At 42.0% G+C, this 17,333-nt stretch overlaps 1 protein-coding gene across 1 annotated transcript in view; it reads left to right on the top strand.

Annotated features, from left to right (window-relative positions):
* LOC122939274 (serine/threonine-protein phosphatase 6 regulatory ankyrin repeat subunit A-like) overlaps positions 1 to 17,333 on the top strand; it is a 79,892-nt gene that overhangs the window by 44,516 nt on the left and 18,043 nt on the right. Inside the window, exons 14-20 of the mRNA XM_044295346.1 lie at positions 1,061 to 1,177; positions 5,193 to 5,291; positions 5,809 to 6,009; positions 6,836 to 6,934; positions 11,181 to 11,387; positions 14,718 to 14,819; positions 16,980 to 17,078. Coding sequence (XP_044151281.1) covers positions 1,061 to 1,177; positions 5,193 to 5,291; positions 5,809 to 6,009; positions 6,836 to 6,934; positions 11,181 to 11,387; positions 14,718 to 14,819; positions 16,980 to 17,078 — 924 coding nt within the window. The remainder of the gene's footprint in view (positions 1 to 1,060; positions 1,178 to 5,192; positions 5,292 to 5,808; positions 6,010 to 6,835; positions 6,935 to 11,180; positions 11,388 to 14,717; positions 14,820 to 16,979; positions 17,079 to 17,333) is intronic.

Raw genomic sequence — 17,333 nt, 5'->3', positions numbered from 1 at the left:
CTATGTACAAGAATATAACTACTATAATACTGCCTCCTATGTACAAGAATATAACTACTATAATACTGCCTCCTATGTACAAGAATATAACTACTATAATACTGCCTCCTATGTACAAGAATATAACTACTATAATACTGCCTCCTGTGTACAAGAATATAACTACTATAATACTGCTCCTATGTACAAGAATATAACCACTATAATACTGCTCCTATGTACAAGAATATAACTACTATAATACTGCTCCTATGTACAAGAATATAACTACTATAATACTGCTCCTATGTACAAGAATATAACTGCTATAATACTGCTCCTATGTACAAGAATATAACTACTATAATACTGCTCCTATGTACAGGAATATAACTGCTATAATACTGCTCCTATGTACAAGAATATAACTACTATAATACTGCCTCCTATGTACAAGAATATAACTACTATAATACTGCTCCTATGTACAGGAATATAACTGCTATAATACTGCTCCTATGTACAAGAATATAACTACTATAATACTGCTCCTATGTACAGGAATATAACTACTATAATACTGCTCCTATGTACAAGAATATGACTACTATAATACTTCTCCTATGTACAAGAATATAACTACTATATTACTGCTCCTATGTACAAGAATATAACTACTATAATACTGCCTCCTATGTACAAGAATATAACTACTATAATACTGCTGCTATGTACAAGAATATAACTACTATAATACTGCTCCTATGTACAAGAATATAACTACTATAATACTGCCTCCTATGTACAAGAATATAACTACTATAATACTGCCTTCTATGTACAAGAATATAACTACTATAATACCACCTTCTGTGCAAGAATATAACTACTATAATACTGCTCCTATGTACAAGAATATGACTACTATAATACCACCTTCTGTACAAGAATATAACTCTTTTTCTCTACATAAATCCTAATTTGTTAGAATTTTGGAACTTATGGTCCTACAGTGCTGTTAATCTATAAATGTGTCTGACTATATGTATAGTGATATAAAGTCCTTATTTTCTCTCTGCAGACAGGGGAGACTCCACTGCACTACTGCGCCAGGATGGGGAATGAAGATCTCTTACTGGAGATGATTAAACATATAGGATCTAACCGAATGCAGCAGACGATGAACAGACAGGAGAAGGTGTCTAGTAAATGCTGCTAAGAACATATCGTACATTAAATCATGTTCTACTTGATATTTTAAAATAACAAATTGTTGAATTTAATTCATAACAAATGTAAGTGCCCCTCCTCTGTTTGCAACAGTCTACTGACTATGAAGGCCGATGTCTACGCAGCCGATATTGTAAGGGCTTCTAGAAATTCCATAAGCATTGAGATGATTGGACAATAATACACTGCAAGGTGCAGTGCGGGGTTTCTTTTTTAAAAGTTCAGTCACCTAGGACCCCAGTGATCGATATGAAAGAGGGGTGCCCCTTTGTTTTGCTGATCGGGGTGAGACGTGCACCGATCAGGCATTGATAGTCAACCCTAAGTTTACACCATTAGTCTTAGAACCTAAAAAGAACCCTTTGAAGAGCACATGGCAGCAGGACCAACTGTATTAAACCAAACTATTTGTAAGGATGACTCAACGCTTCCTCGTAAGAAAAGTAGTTATTTTGGATGATCATACAGCCTGATGAGTTAGTTTTACTGCTTTACGTGCTGTATTCCAGTCCTTTAAAGAGCACATTTCAGCAGGATCAACTCTATTAAACCAGATATGGTACCTGGTAGGGCTGATATTGCTGGTGTAAAATGATACCTGTCTTGTGAAAATCATTTGTGGCATTACTGAGAAAAAAGACTTTTAATCTTTATGCAAATTATAATTTTAGTGCATTAAGGGGAGGGGCCAAGCCCCTAAGTGCAACTCAGCTCAGTGCACTGAAACCCTAATTTGCATAAATAATAAAAATATTTTTTTTCTCAGAAATGCCACAAATAATTTCCAGAAGACAAGTATTTTTTTAGGCAAACAAAAAGCATAGGTAGCATAATATAGATAATATAATAATATACCCAAATGACATCACAATGACTGGGCAGGAACTAAACCAATTACATGCCCTGTGTTGTGTGAGGCATACCTGTAATTTGTTTGGTCACTATGATGTCATGGGGGTGGGACAGTCTCCCTTTGATGATGTCAATGTGGGCGGTGCTCCCCACCTTACTTGCGCCTGACTCCTCCCCTCTGTATTGTCCGGCCTGCCCTGTATCCATGTGATGTCATTCTTATCTCCATTCGTAATCCAGCGCCTGCACACATCACTGCCAGACCCGGGCATGCGCAGTACTTTGACCACTGTGGGCAGAGGCATATTGATATGCAGTGTTCATGAGCCAATTAAATCATGTTCTACTTGATATTTTAAAATAACAAATTGATGAATTTAATTCATAACAAATGTAATTGCCCCTCCTCTGTTTCCAGTTTAGGCAGTATAATAGTAGTTTCATCCTTGTGTATATGAGGCAGTTGTATGTTATTATACATATTAGCTATATTATTCAATAGTAGTTATATTCTTGCACATAAGAAGCAGTATTATACGAGTAATATTTTTGTACATAGGGGTAGTATTATGGTAGTTATATTATTGTACTCATAAGCAGTATTATAGTAGGTATATTCTTGTACATAGGAGCAGTATTATAGTAGTTATATTCTTGTACATAGGAACAGTATTATAGCAGTTATATTCTTGTACATAGGAGCAGTATTATAGTAGTTATATTCTTGCACATAAGAAGCAGTATTATACGAGTAATATTTTTGTACATAGGGGTAGTATTATGGTAGTTATATTATTGTACTTATAAGCAGTATTATAGTTATATTCTTGTACATAGGAGCAGTATTATAGTAGTTATATTCCTGTAAATAGGAGCAGTATTATAGTACTTATATTCCTGTACATAGGAGCAGTATTATAGTAGTTATATTCCTGTACATAGGAGCAGTATTATAGTAGTTATATTCTTGTACATAGGGGCAGTATTATAGTAGTTATATTCTTGTACATAGGAGGCAGTATTATAATAGTTATATTCTTGTACATAGGAGCAGGATTATAGTAGTTATATTCTTGTACATAGGGGCAGTATTATAGTAGTTATATTCTTGTACATAGGGGCAGTATTATAGTAGTTATATTCTTGTACATAGGAGGCAGTATTATAGTAGATATATTCTTGTACATAGGAGCAGTATTATAGTAGTTATATTCTTGCACATAAGAAGCAGTATTATACGAGTAATATTTTTGTACATAGGGGTAGTATTATGGTAGTTATATTATTGTACTTATAAGCAGTATTATAGTTATATTCTTGTACATAGGAGCAGTATTATAGTAGTTATATTCCTGTAAATAGGAGCAGTATTATAGTACTTATATTCCTGTACATAGGAGCAGTATTATAGTAGTTATATTCCTGTACATAGGAGCAGTATTATAGTAGTTATATTCTTGTACATAGGGGCAGTATTATAGTAGTTATATTCTTGTACATAGGAGGCAGTATTATAATAGTTATATTCTTGTACATAGGAGCAGGATTATAGTAGTTATATTCTTGTACATAGGGGCAGTATTATAGTAGTTATATTCTTGTACATAGGGGCAGTATTATAGTAGTTATATTCTTGTACATAGGAGGCAGTATTATAGTAGATATATTCTTGTACATAGGAGCAGTATTATAGTAGTTATATTCTTGTACATAGGAGGCAGTATTATAGTAGTTATATTCTTGTACATAGGAGGCAGTATTATAGTAGTTATATTCCTGTACATAGGAGCAGTATTATAGTAGTTATATTCTTGTACATAGAAGGCAGTATTATAGTAGTTATATTCTTGTACATAGGAGGCAGTATTATAGTAGTTATATTCCTGTACATAGGAGCAGTATTATAGTAGTTATATTCTTGTACATAGGAGGCAGTATTATAGTAGTTATATTCCTGTACATAGGAGCAGTATTATAGTAGGTATATTCTTGTACATAGGAGGCAGTATTATAGTAGTTATATTCCTGTACATAGGAGCAGTATTATAGTAGTTATATTCTTGTACATAGGAGCAGTATTATAGTAGTTATATTCTTGTACATAGGAGGCAGTATTATAGTAGTTATATTCTTGTACATAGGAGGCAGTATTATAGTAGTTATATTCCTGTACATAGGAGCAGTATTATAGTAGTTATATTCTTGTACATAGAAGGCAGTATTATAGTAGTTATATTCTTGTACATAGGAGGCAGTATTATAGTAGTTATATTCCTGTACATAGGAGCAGTATTATAGTAGTTATATTCTTGTACATAGGAGGCAGTATTATAGTAGTTATATTCCTGTACATAGGAGCAGTATTATAGTAGTTATATTCCTGTACATAGGAGCAGTATTATAGTAGTTATATTCTTGTACATAGGAGCAGTATTATAGTAGTTATATTCTTGTACATAGGAGGCAGTATTATAGTAGTTATATTCTTGTACATAGAAGGCAGTATTATAGTAGTTATATTCTTGTACATAGGAGCAGTATTATAGTAGTTATATTCTTGTACATAGGAGCAGTATTATAGTAGTTATATTCTTGTACATTGGAGGCAGTATTATAGTAGTTATATTCTTGTATATAGGAAATGTATTATAGTAGTGATATTCTTGTACATTGGAGGCAGTATTATATACATAGGTGGTAGTAGTAAAAACATCCTTTAATTTTACTTACAGTATTTCTACTTTGTGTAGCTGTTGTTCTGCTCAAAGTTTATCCCTATGTCTAGGTAGATAAACAGTGATAGTGCAGTGTATGGTAGTGGGTGCCATTATTTATTGTTGTCAGATGTCAGTACTATGTCACTTTTATTTTTCGATGCTGCTAAGTAGTTCTGTGAGTTGATTTTAATTTCAAGAGGAAATCTTGGTTCTTCTATGTGTCAGGCAGGGAAGGAGGAGGTTACTGTCAGAGGTCAGTGTTGTGTATTTTCACACAGGTTCCAGTTTCATTTTGATTATTTTTGTAGAGGAACACGTTAGAAATAATAAACACTGATGTCCTAATTTCCTCAACAAGTAGTGTGAATGTGATAGGAACATAAGTCCCTGAATTTATGCCTGTTTCTTTTGTAGAATGGATGGTCGCCATTGCTTCTGGCTGCGGAGAAAGGTCACATTGCGATTGTGAAAATCCTGCTGCAGAATCACGCCAGAGTGGATGTGTTTGATGAGGTGAGAATTATTTAGGCACCGATATAATATATAACCAAACCTTGTATCTTAGTAAAAACAGTTCAGGTGCAGATTTCACATTAGACACACGTTTCACCCCCTGATACTGAGGGAAATAAGTACAGCATCCATTGCTTTATTTGTCTTTACAACATTAGATGTGTTTAAGTGTCTGCAAATGCCTGTCTATAGGATCCAGCTAACGATGTGTGTATGTGTGTTATGGAAAATTAATCGCCCATCTTTTTTGGACATTCCCCTCTTTACCGAACGTAAGTTAAATATACATAAGTTATGACCAAGTGGGAGAAATATGCTAGTAATGAAACTTCTAATGCTTTTTAGGGGTCTTGAATATTTTTTTGAGATTCATTTTAACATTCAGTCACTTTGCATAATTTTGTAAAACTTTTTTCAGGATGTAGCTCACTGAACGCGGCATAACTGGTCAATGACATATAAGAATTCATGGCAGCAATGGAATAGTGTATTGACTGTTCCTCCTTTCCATCTGCAGCACGGAAAAGCAGCTTTACACCTGGCTTGTGAGAACGGCCATGACAAGATCGCAGATGTCCTACTCTGGCACAAAGCCTTTGTGAATGCAAAAACCAAGCTTGGTCTGACACCCCTTCACCTGTGCTCCCAAAATGGCTTTAACCATCTTGTGAAATTACTTGTGGGAACCCACCTGGCCAGTATCGACATCATGTCACTGGTAAATACCATCCAGTCTATATAAGACCTATCCAAACTAACCGCAAACTACTGTAAGCATATTGGAGTACTGTCATTGTATTGGTGTCCTCCTGTTTGAGGCTGGCAGTGGAGATGCAAGAGAGACTCAGAATGTGTGTCCTCTGCCTCTGTGTATTAAAGTATTTCTACATGACACAATACATTTTTTTGATCTGCCCAGCGTACCCCAAACACTCAACACACAATTATTTTACCACTTTAACCTATTTTTCATGCTAGCACTTTCCGTCTTCTGTTCTCAGCATCGCTGCATCCTGGCAGGATGTTTACATGCAGAACTTCCTGTTATCATCATCTTCCTGCTAAGTTTTCTAACCAAACCCAGCATTCTTTGCTCTGTAGTGTTTCGCAGGACTTGTGTTACCTACCATACCGTTCCCTCTGCAGTAGTCATGCGAATGCACCCCCCCCCCTCTCTGTGTTATCTAGGCAGAGCAAGCCCTGAGAAATATTGCAGGGTAAAGCATGCTGGGATTGGTAAGAAGACCCAGCAGGAAGCTGATAAAAACAGGAAGTTCTGCTTGTAAACATCCTGCCAGGATGCAGTGATGCTGAGAACAAGGGAAGGAAAGCACTGACATGAAAAACAGGTATAAGGGTAAAAAATGTGCATTGTTTGGGGTTTTTGGGCAGATAAAAAAAACTTTGTATGGTTAGAAGTATTACAGAAGACATCTATCTACTTTAGGTTCTTCATAAATTTGGATAGAAGATTTAGAAAAGTTATAAAGTTGCTAATTTTCTCATTTCCAGTTGATACCAGTAATTAACTTTTATTGCTGCAGACCAAGCGGACCCCTCTGCACCTGGCGGCCCTGAACGGACAATTGGACGTGTGCAACAGTCTCCTGACTATGAAGGCCGATGTCTACGCAGCCGATATTGTAAGGGCTTCTAGAAATTCCATAAGCATTGAGATGATTGGACAATAATACACTGCAAGGTGCAGTGCGGGGTTTCTTTTTTAAAAAGTTCAGTCACCTAGGACCCCAGTGATCGATATGAAAGAGGGGTGCCCCTTTGTTTTGCTGATCGGGGTGAGATGTGCACCGATCAGGCATTGATAGTCAACCCTAAGTTTACACCATTAGTCTTAGAACCTAAAAAGAACCCTTTGAAGAGCACATGGCAGCAGGACCAACTGTATTAAACCAAACTATTTGTAAGGATGACTCAACGCTTCCTCGTAAGAAAAGTAGTTATTTTGGATGATCATACAGCCTGATGAGTTAGTTTTACTGCTTTACGTGCTGTATTCCAGTCCTTTAAAGAGCACATTTCAGCAGGATCAACTCTATTAAACCAGATATGGTACCTGGTAGGGCTGATATTGCTGGTCTAAAATGATACCTGTCTTGTGAAAATCATTTGTGGCATTACTGAGAAAAAAGACTTTTACTCTTTATGCAAATTATAATTTTAGTGCATTAAGGGGAGGGGCCAAGCCCCTAAGTGCACCTCAGCTCAGTGCACTGAAACCCTAATTTACATAAATAATAAAAATATTTTTTTTCTCAGAAATGCCACAAACAATTTCCAGAAGACAAGTATTTTTTTAGGCAAACAAAAAGCATAGGTAGCATAATATAGATAATATAATAGATAATATAATAATATACCCAAATGACATCAGCAAAGTGAGACTGTCCCACCCCCATGACATCACAATGACTGGGCAGGAACTAAACCAATTACATGCCCTGTGTTGTGTGAGGCATACCTGTAATTTGTTTGGTCACTATGATGTCATGGGGGTGGGACAGTCTCACTTTGATGATGTCAATGTGGGCGGTGCTCCCCGCCTTACTTGCGCCTGACTCCTCCCCTCTGTATTGTCCGGCCTGCCCTGTATTCATGTGATGTCATTCTTATCTCCATTCGTAATCCAGCGCCTGCACACATCACTGCCGGACCCGGGCATGCGCAGTACTTTGACCACTGTGGGCAGAGGCATATTGATATGCAGTGTTCCTGAGCCAGTTAAAGGGAACCGGTCACCTGGATTTTGGGTATAGAGCTGAGGACATGGGTTGCAAGATCACCCCTAGCACATCCGCAATACCCAGTCCCCGTAGCTCTGTGTGCTTTTATTGTGTCAAAAAAAAGATTTTATATATATGTAAATGAGGCTACTAACGTTTCTGGAGCCCAGCCACGCCCACGGTGAAGGAGCCCAGCATCGCCCCGCATACTCCGAATCTCCTTCTTGCTCCCCGACGTCACAAAGCGCATGCGCAGTGTCAGCATAGTGCTCCTTCCCTGTGCTGGCATCAGCCTCAGGGAACGAACTGCGTATGCGCTAGCTCGCGCATCTCGAGATTATGGTGCTCTAGCTTTGTGACGTCGGAGAGCAAGGAGGAGATTCGGAGGATGCGGGGTTGGGCTCCTTCACAGTGGGCGTGGCTGGGCTCAGAGTCAGAGAATGCTGGACTCATCTCTCAAGCATGGAGGAGAGAGGACTCATCTAAGGTTCATTTACATAACTATAAAATAGTTTTTTTGACACAAAAAAAGCACACAAAGCTATGGGGACCTGATATCGCGGATGTGCTGGCGGCGATCTAGCAGCCCATGTCCTCAGCTCTATACACAAAATTTGGTGACAGGTTCCCTTTAAGTATCTAGTAACCAGCGCATGCGCACTGAATTTCCCTATGCCTCTGCCCACAGTGGGCAATGTACGGCGCATGCCTGGGTCCGGTAAGAATGACGCAACATGGATACAGGGCAGGCTGGACGAAACAGAGGGGAAGGTCACCACCCCCGGGCGCTTGCAGCACACTCACCGCCCCCGGGCGCTTGCAGCACACTCACCGCCCCCGGGCGCTTGCAACACACTCACCGCCCCCCGGGCGCTTGAAACACACTCACCGCCCCCCGGGCGCTTGCAGCACACTCACCGCCCCCGGGCACTTGCAGCACACTCACCGCCCCCGGGCACTTGCAGCACACTCACCGCCCCCGGGCACTTGCAGCACACTCACCGCCCCCGGGCACTTGCAGCACACTCACCGCCCCCGGGCACTTGCAGCACACTCACCGCCCCCGGGCACTTGCAGCACACTCACCGCCCCCGGGCACTTGCAGCACACTCACCGCCCCCGGGCACTTGCAGCACACTCACCGCCCCCGGGCACTTGCAGCACACTCACCGCCCCCGGGCACTTGCAGCACACTCACAGCCCCGGGCACTTGCAGCACACTCACCGCCCCCAGGCACTTGCAGCACACTCACCGCCCCCGGGCACTTGCAGCGCACTCACCGCCCCGGGCACTTGCAGCGCACTCACCGCCCCCGGGCACTTGCAGCGCACTCACCGCTCCCTGGCACTTGCAGCGCACTCACCGCCCCCGGGCACTTGCAGCACACCCACCGCCCCGGGCACTTGCAGCGCACTCACCGCCCCCTGGCACTTGCAGCACACTCACCGCCCCGGGCACTATCAGTTTAAAACATGTTATGTAGTTGACAGACTCCCTTTTAAGATCACCTGTCAGCAGTATCAACCCTGTTAAACCAGGACTACTGCCTGCTAGAGTTTATCATGCTGATTAAAAAGATACTTAACAAAAAGAACTTGTGGACAGCACTTGCTAGCATACAGCGTAGTCCCTCTAAGCGACTGGAAGAATTGAGTGGATTAAAGCTAAGTAGTCATCCAGAGTCTTCTTACAAGGAAGCTTTGAGCCGTCTGTATGGAGCCCATGTTCCTCAGAGGGCCATAGGAGCAGGAATTCTCACGTGGCAGCAGCACCAGTGGTGTGGTCAGACGTATATAATAACACATTTGCGTTCCCCGTGTCGTGTGATGCATGTCGGCTGCACAATATTTACTCTGTGACATCACAACCTGCACTTCTATCACATGTGTCACATCAGACATGAAAGGCCGGACTGGCGGTCACGCTAAGTATCTCTTCCTGGATTGCTCGCTGTGCTTGAAATCAGACGCCCGCCGTGCACTTCCCTTTGGGCTGCTCCCTTTCCTCCCAGTAATTATCCTGCTCCTCTGCTGATGACCTCGTGTGGAATGTGGAGAGAATTTCATCAACCTTCCTGACTAAGGGCTCATCATGCACACGACCGCGGTTTGGGTCCATATCTGATTCCGCATTTTTTGTAGGGGGTCGGATGTGGACGCATTCACTTCCGTGCACTGTCTGCATCCGCACATCCGTGCCTTTCGCAAAATTATAAAACATGTCCTATTCTTGTCCACCTTACGGACAAGGATAGGAATGTTCTCTTAGAGGTCGGGCATTCCCTTCCGCAAAATGTGGAACGTACACAGCCGGTATCCGTGTGCATGGGCCCTAAAGTGGAGATTGACGGAAGAGTTAGCCAGCGGACAGTCCAACCATTCAAACCCCTCACATCAGCCTTTCCGCTCTCCTGCTCCGGTATAGGAAGAACGGAAAGGACGGATTCGGCACATAACTGAGCCGAACGGATCCTAAGGACCCCATAGACTATAATAGGGTCCTTTAGGTTTCCGCCCAGAGGAAGATTTTTGAAGCAGAGACAAAAGTTCTGCATACATTTTAATTTTGGTGTCATTCTGTGGAAAAACCTGAGAAGTGGACACAATTATATCCAGTGTAGACAATGTCCTGTGAGCTACGGTAAGCACCTCAACGGCATCTGTACTTTGCTACAATGTATCCGTCTGGAGTCTGGTGTTTATATCGCAGAGCATTGTCTACAATTGTATCCACTTCTCAACTGAGAGCAGGACAAGCTATGCACAGGTTCACTAAAAAGCAAACACCAGTGTTCTCATTCACTGACAGCAAGCAGAGATTTTGAAATAGTGACAAACTGAAACCAGAAAACCCCTTTAATTACTTTTACAGCTCCGTCTTCTGCTACAGGACACCAAATCTCTTCCACCGCACTCCATAATAAATCCTTCCTTAGAAAGCCCCTCCCCCAAGTAGTGACTGCAGGGAGACTGACAACAGGGTGGAGCTAAACTGGTGTCTGTTTCCAAGGGCAACCTGGAGAATTTAAAAAGCAGCTGCAAGGTAAAGGGAGGAGAGCGGCCATAACTGGGTTGGCGTGTAAAGCCTGGACTGAAACGCACCCAAAAAGACATTCATCATTAATCATCATCCTATAATTTCTCCCAGGAAGGACAGACCCCTCTTCACCTCGCTGCCGAAAACGACCATTCTGAGGTCGTCAAGCTGTTCCTGAAACATCGACCTGAGCTGGTGACATCGGCCAACGTGGACGGATCAACGTGCGCCCATATAGCAGCCGCCAAGGGGAGTGTCGCCGTCATCAAAGAGCTTCTCAAATTTAATATACGTAGTGTGACCACAGCCCGAAATAAGGTCAGGTTATAACCCCAGGGCAACAATGACAGGCGCTCACTATTCTGCTGCTGCAGTCACTGTGTACATACATTACTTATCCTGTACTGATCCCGAGTTACATCCTGCATTATACTGCAGAGCTGCACTCACTATTCTGCTGCTGCAGTCACTGTGTACATACATTACATTACTTATCCTATACTGATCCTGAGTTACATCCTGTATTATACTGCAGAGCTGCACTCACTATTCTGCTGCTGCAGTCACTGTGTACATACATTACATTACTTATCCTATACTGATCCTGAGTTACAGCCTGTATTATACTCCAGAGCTGTACTCACTATTCTGCTGGTGCAGTCACTGTGTACATTACATTACTTATCCTGTACTGATCCTGAGTTACATCCTGTATTATAGTCCAGAGCTGCACTCACTATTCTGCTGGTGCAGTCACTGTGTGCATACATTACTTATCCTGTACTGATCCTGAGTTACATCCTGTATTATACTCCAGAGCTGCACTCACTATTCTGCTGGTGCAGTCACTGTGTACATACATTACTTATCCTGTACTGATCCTGAGTTACATCCTGTATTATACTCCAGAGCTGCACTCACTATTCTGCTGCTGCAGTCACTGTGTACATACATTACTTATCCTGTACTGATCCTGAGTTACATCCTGTATTATACTCCAGAGCTGCACTCACTATTCTGCTGGTGCAGTCACTGTGTACATACATTACTTATCCTGTACTGATCCTGAGTTACATCCTGCATTATACTCCAGAGCTGCACTCACTATTCTGCTGGGGCAGTCACTGTGTACATACATTACATTACTTATCCTGTACTGATCCTGAGTTACATCCTGTATTATACTCCAGAGCTGCACTCACTATTCTGCTGGTGCAGTCACTGTGTACATACATTACATTACTTATCCTGTACTGATCCTGAGTTACATCCTGTTTTATACTCCAGAGCTGCACTCACTATTCTGCTGGTGCAGTCACTGTGTACATACATTACATTACTTATCCTGTACTGATCCTGAGTTACATCCTGTATTATACTCCAGAGCTGCACTCACTATTCTGCTGGGGCAGTCACTGTGTACATACATTACATTACTTATCCTGTACTGATCCTGAGTTACATCCTGTATTATACTCCAGAGCTGCACTCACTATTCTGCTGGTGCAGTCACTGTGTACATACATTACATTACTTATCCTGTACTGATCCTGAGTTACATCCTGTATTATACTCCAGAGCTGCACTCACTATTCTGCTGGTGGAGTCACTGTGTACATACATTACTTATCCTGTACTGATCCTGAGTTACATCCTGTATTATACTCCAGAGCTGCACTCACTATTCTGCTGGTGCAGTCACTGTGTACATACATTACTTATCCTGTACTGATCCTGAGTTACATCCTGTATTATACTCCAGAGCTGCACTCACTATTCTGCTGGTGCAGTCACTCTGTACATACATTACTTATCCTGTACTGATCCTGAGTTACATCCTGTATTATACTCCAGAGCTGCACTCACTATTCTGCTGGTGCAGTCACTCTGTACATACATTACTTATCCTGTACTGATCCTGAGTTACATCCTGTATTATACTCCAGAGCTGCCCTCGCTATTCTGCTAGCATGGTTACTGTGTACATACATTACATTAGTGGCCATTTATCTATACACTTAGTTGGTTTCGGCAATACACGAAGATCCGGTCAGGCTATGAATAAGTCAAATATGGATTTAAACTTTTTTTGCAGAGAATAATATTTTGTTACAGTTGTAAAAACCATCTCCCCCATTAGGCTCCATTCACACGTCCGCAAATGGGTCCGCATCCGTTCTGCAATTTTGCGGAACGGGTGCGGACCCATTCATTTTCTATGGGGACGGAATGGATGCGGACAGCACACAGTGTGCTGTCCGCATCCGCATTTGCGGAGCGCGGCCCCGATCTTCGGGTCCGCAGCTCCGCAAAGGATAGAACATGTCCTATTCTTGTCCGCAGCTTGCGGACAAGAATAGGCATTTCTATAGGGGTGCCGGGCGGGTGTGTTGCGGATCCGCAATTTGCGGGTCCACAACACACCACGGACGTGTGAATGGAGCCTTACTGTTACTATTGTTTCCCAGGTCTTTATTGTATAGCCCCCCCCCCCCACCTTGTGAAGTAGATTATGATGACGGATATGCGTGTGTCTGTAGAAGAGCTTTGATGTAAGCTGCGTACAATAGTAATGAGCCGCCCCCAGTGTATCCGGTCTCCTGCATTGTCCTGCAGAAGAGGAATAACCAGGAGACTAGAACCGCCATATGGTGGATAACCTTCGTTCTATCAGTTAGCACTAAAGATCACATTACATCTTGATTGAGATAATGAGGACAACTGAACTTGTCTCCAAAAATCCTTAGAGAGAAGGTCCCCCTTACTATAGATGGAAAATGCAAATATAAGCCGCCATGCTATGTGGAAAGCAGATGTAGCCCACTATTATATACTAAACTGCATAATGGTGCTTGCTGGATGGAGGAGATGGTATGCCCAACCTTCCACATGACTCATAAGAGGCATGTCTAATGATAAACTTGCTGACTGTTTCCAATGACAGCCAACAGTATTGTCAATAAGGTATCTTGGGTAACAGAAGGGGTTTTACTCACCCAAGACTCTTCTGGTAAACTTCAGGAAAGAAATGGAAATTGGAAACTCTAGTTCCTCCACTAGTTCCCCAGGACATAGAGGCTAAGGGACCTTCCCCTCCCGTTCTTCCTCCTAAGCTTGTCAGTCACATTCTCAGATTATTCCCAGATCACAACCTCTAAAATAGTCATCAGTTGACAGCAGGTGGTTTGATGAAGATGTCAGCCAAGATTAGGGAAATTTATATAGATACATAGTCCAGTATAGCGAAGGAAGGCGAAAGTACCAGGGATGAGCTGAGGCATAGAGATAGTGTCCATCAAGGTACATAGATACCCAATGGACATCCACAGGAGAGATGATCAGAACCTAGGAAAGTCTGGAGGAACCTAAGGTGGAGATGAGTTCTCGAGCCACAAGAATTCAAAAAGGCTGCCTATGGTGACATCATCGGTTGGTGCCAGATGCCAGAAAAATCTGAAAAAGTCATAAGCGGAGAGCAGAAATATGTTGACTTATAGTTATCAGGAGAGCAGCGCTACACTGTGGTGACATGAGTGACAGTTACCATCCTTAGGCAGATCAAAATAAACTGTATCTGCATCTACCAAAAAAAAACCATAAATAAGACATTTTTTTATGTTTTCCTTTTTCTCCTGTTTGGGGTTCCAGACCAATGACTCCACACCCCTGCACCTGGCGGCATCAGGGGGACATGCGGAGGTGGTAAAAGTATTGCTGGAAGCTGGAGCATCTCCATCAGACGAGGATGCGGTAAGTTTACCATAGTTTGCAGACTGAAGATCATCTGATTTACAAAAACATTCTTAAAATTTTCTCCTGAGGGATTTTGCCTTAGTAGAGCAGAGTGGGTCTCCAATCAGCACTTTCAATAGGAATTGTGTAATTCTTCATTTTCCTTGTGGTGCCACTGCAGTTGAATTAACCACTTGCTGCTGAAGAAAGCTAATACATATTACTGCTTTATTCACAGGCACAATATAGGATTATAAAGAAACCAGTAAAATTAGCTTTCTAAGTATAGAAAAATCACAACTTCTATTGTGATAAGGCTAACTGGTCAGTCTTGCATGAAGAGATACCAGGTTTGACTCTTGGGAGAGAGTCTTAGATTTTTTTTTTCTTCAGATATTGTTTTCTCCCTCATTTAACCCATAATAAAAGGCTATGGCCTTATCATATTAAGAATATTGACTTTTTTATGTTTAGAAAGCTAATAGATATTACTGGTGTCTTTATAATCATATAGTGTGCCTGTAAATAAACCAGTGATATGTTTAATTTTTTTAAGCATAAAAAACACTATTCTTTATAGGATATGGCTACACCCTTTTAGTGTGGGTTAAATGATAGAGAGAAAAAAATAACTGAAGAAAAAAATATTGAAGTCTCTCTTGGGACTTGAACCTAGGGTTTCTACATTCAATGCATTGCTGACAACGTACTAACAAATTATAATTTTACCATATTGAGATTATTTTTTTTCTATACTTAGAAAGCTTATACATATTAATGGGTTCTTCATAATCATATATTGTGTCTGTGGATGAACCAGTAATATGTATTAGCTTTCTAAGGATAGAAAACCTCAATTCTCAACGTAGTAAGGCTATAGTCTATAGCAGTGATGGCTAACCTTGGCACTCCAGCTGTGGTAAAACTACAACTCCCAAGATGCCCCCCTTGCTTGGCTGCTCTCAGAACTCTGTAGAAATAAATGGAGCATGCTGGGAGTCGTAGTTTCACCACAGCTGGAGTGCCAAGGTTAGCCATCACTGGTCTATAGTGTATATGTACATGCTAGGACACAGCTCTGCCCTCAGCATACTGATGTCTAGCCCTTTCAGTCAAGGGAAGGGGGAGTGTACAGAGCACATGGGGTGTCACAAAAGTAGTGCTCAAAGAATTCAGCCCTGCCCCTGGTGCTCCAATGTGATCATTTGCATATGAATAAAAACACAGATGTCCCTGAAGCTGTTTAACATACAGACAAAAGAAAGGTGTTGTTTTAATCAGCATGATCAACCCTACCCTATCTTATGATATCTGATGAATCAATTTTCATAAAAACAATCCTTTCAAATGGTTAGTAGCATTGACCCAAGCCACAGTTATCAGTCGGTAGAGATTCCCAACCATAAAAAGACTTTTGGTTATGGCTTTCCTCTCATCTATCACCATTACTTCTTCCAAAATAGATGTTCTTCCATCTAAAGCTAAGGTCATGTTTCTTAAATGGGTTCTGCACTTTCATTTAACTGATGATCTATCCTCTGGATAGATCATTAGCTTCTAATCGGCCGGGGTCCGACACCCGGGACCCCCGCCGATCAGCTGTTTGAGAAGGCAGCGGCGCTCCAGTAGCGCCGTGACCTTCTCACTGTTTACCGCCGGGCCGCCCGCCCACTGACGTCACGACTTGTATCAACTAGAGTGGGCGCGGCTAAGCTCTGTTCACTTGAATGGAGCTTAGCCGCGCCCACTCTAGTTGATACAAGTCGTGACGTCAGTGGGCGGGCGGCCCGGCGGTAAACAGTGAGAAGGCCACGGCGCTACTGGAGCGCCGCTGCCTTCTCAAACAGCTGATCGGCGGGGGTCCCGGGTGTCGGACCCCGGCCGATTAGAAGCTAATGATCTATCCAGAGGATAGATCATCAGTTAAATGAAAGTGCAGAACCCCTTTAATGGGCATCTCCTTCTTCCTGGCTGTGCCGCGGTCCAATCGCAGCGGAGAGCGTCACAGCCAGGGAGAAATAAAGATCACCTTCTCCCTGGCTGTGACGCTCTCCGCTGCGATTGGATCGTTAATGTCTGGACCCATGAAAGGTCCTCTTTAAGCTTCGTACTGTTCCTCTCCACCTGCCAATAATTTTTTTTTTTTAGTAATCAGAGTTATGTAATTGTCTGCCATAGGAAGGTATGTCCACCATCCAACTGGCAGCTAAGAACGGCCACATCAATGTCCTGGACGTGTTAAAGGGTAGCGTCTCATTTCATATGACAAGCACTAAGGTAAGATCTTCTAGAATGAATCCGGCATATTTCCACCCTTAACTCCCATCTGACACTTCTCACCATTATTGGCAGCCTGGTTCCCAGCAGAAAAATGTTCGGGATTCAAGAAAATGTGTTTAATGGGTGGATGGTTGACTTTTGGGTGGTCAGCGATGAAATATATGGACACTGCAACACAGTTACCAGTGGAACTTGCTCTTGGCTGAGAAGTGGATATAATTGTAACCAGTCTAGACAATGCTCTGTGAGCTG

This window comes from Bufo gargarizans, chromosome 5 (genome assembly GCF_014858855.1).
Source record: "Bufo gargarizans isolate SCDJY-AF-19 chromosome 5, ASM1485885v1, whole genome shotgun sequence".
NCBI classification, from domain to species: domain Eukaryota; kingdom Metazoa; phylum Chordata; class Amphibia; order Anura; family Bufonidae; genus Bufo; species Bufo gargarizans.
The sequence above is the reverse complement of the archived record's forward strand: the minus strand, read 5'-3'. Positions and strand labels throughout refer to the sequence as shown.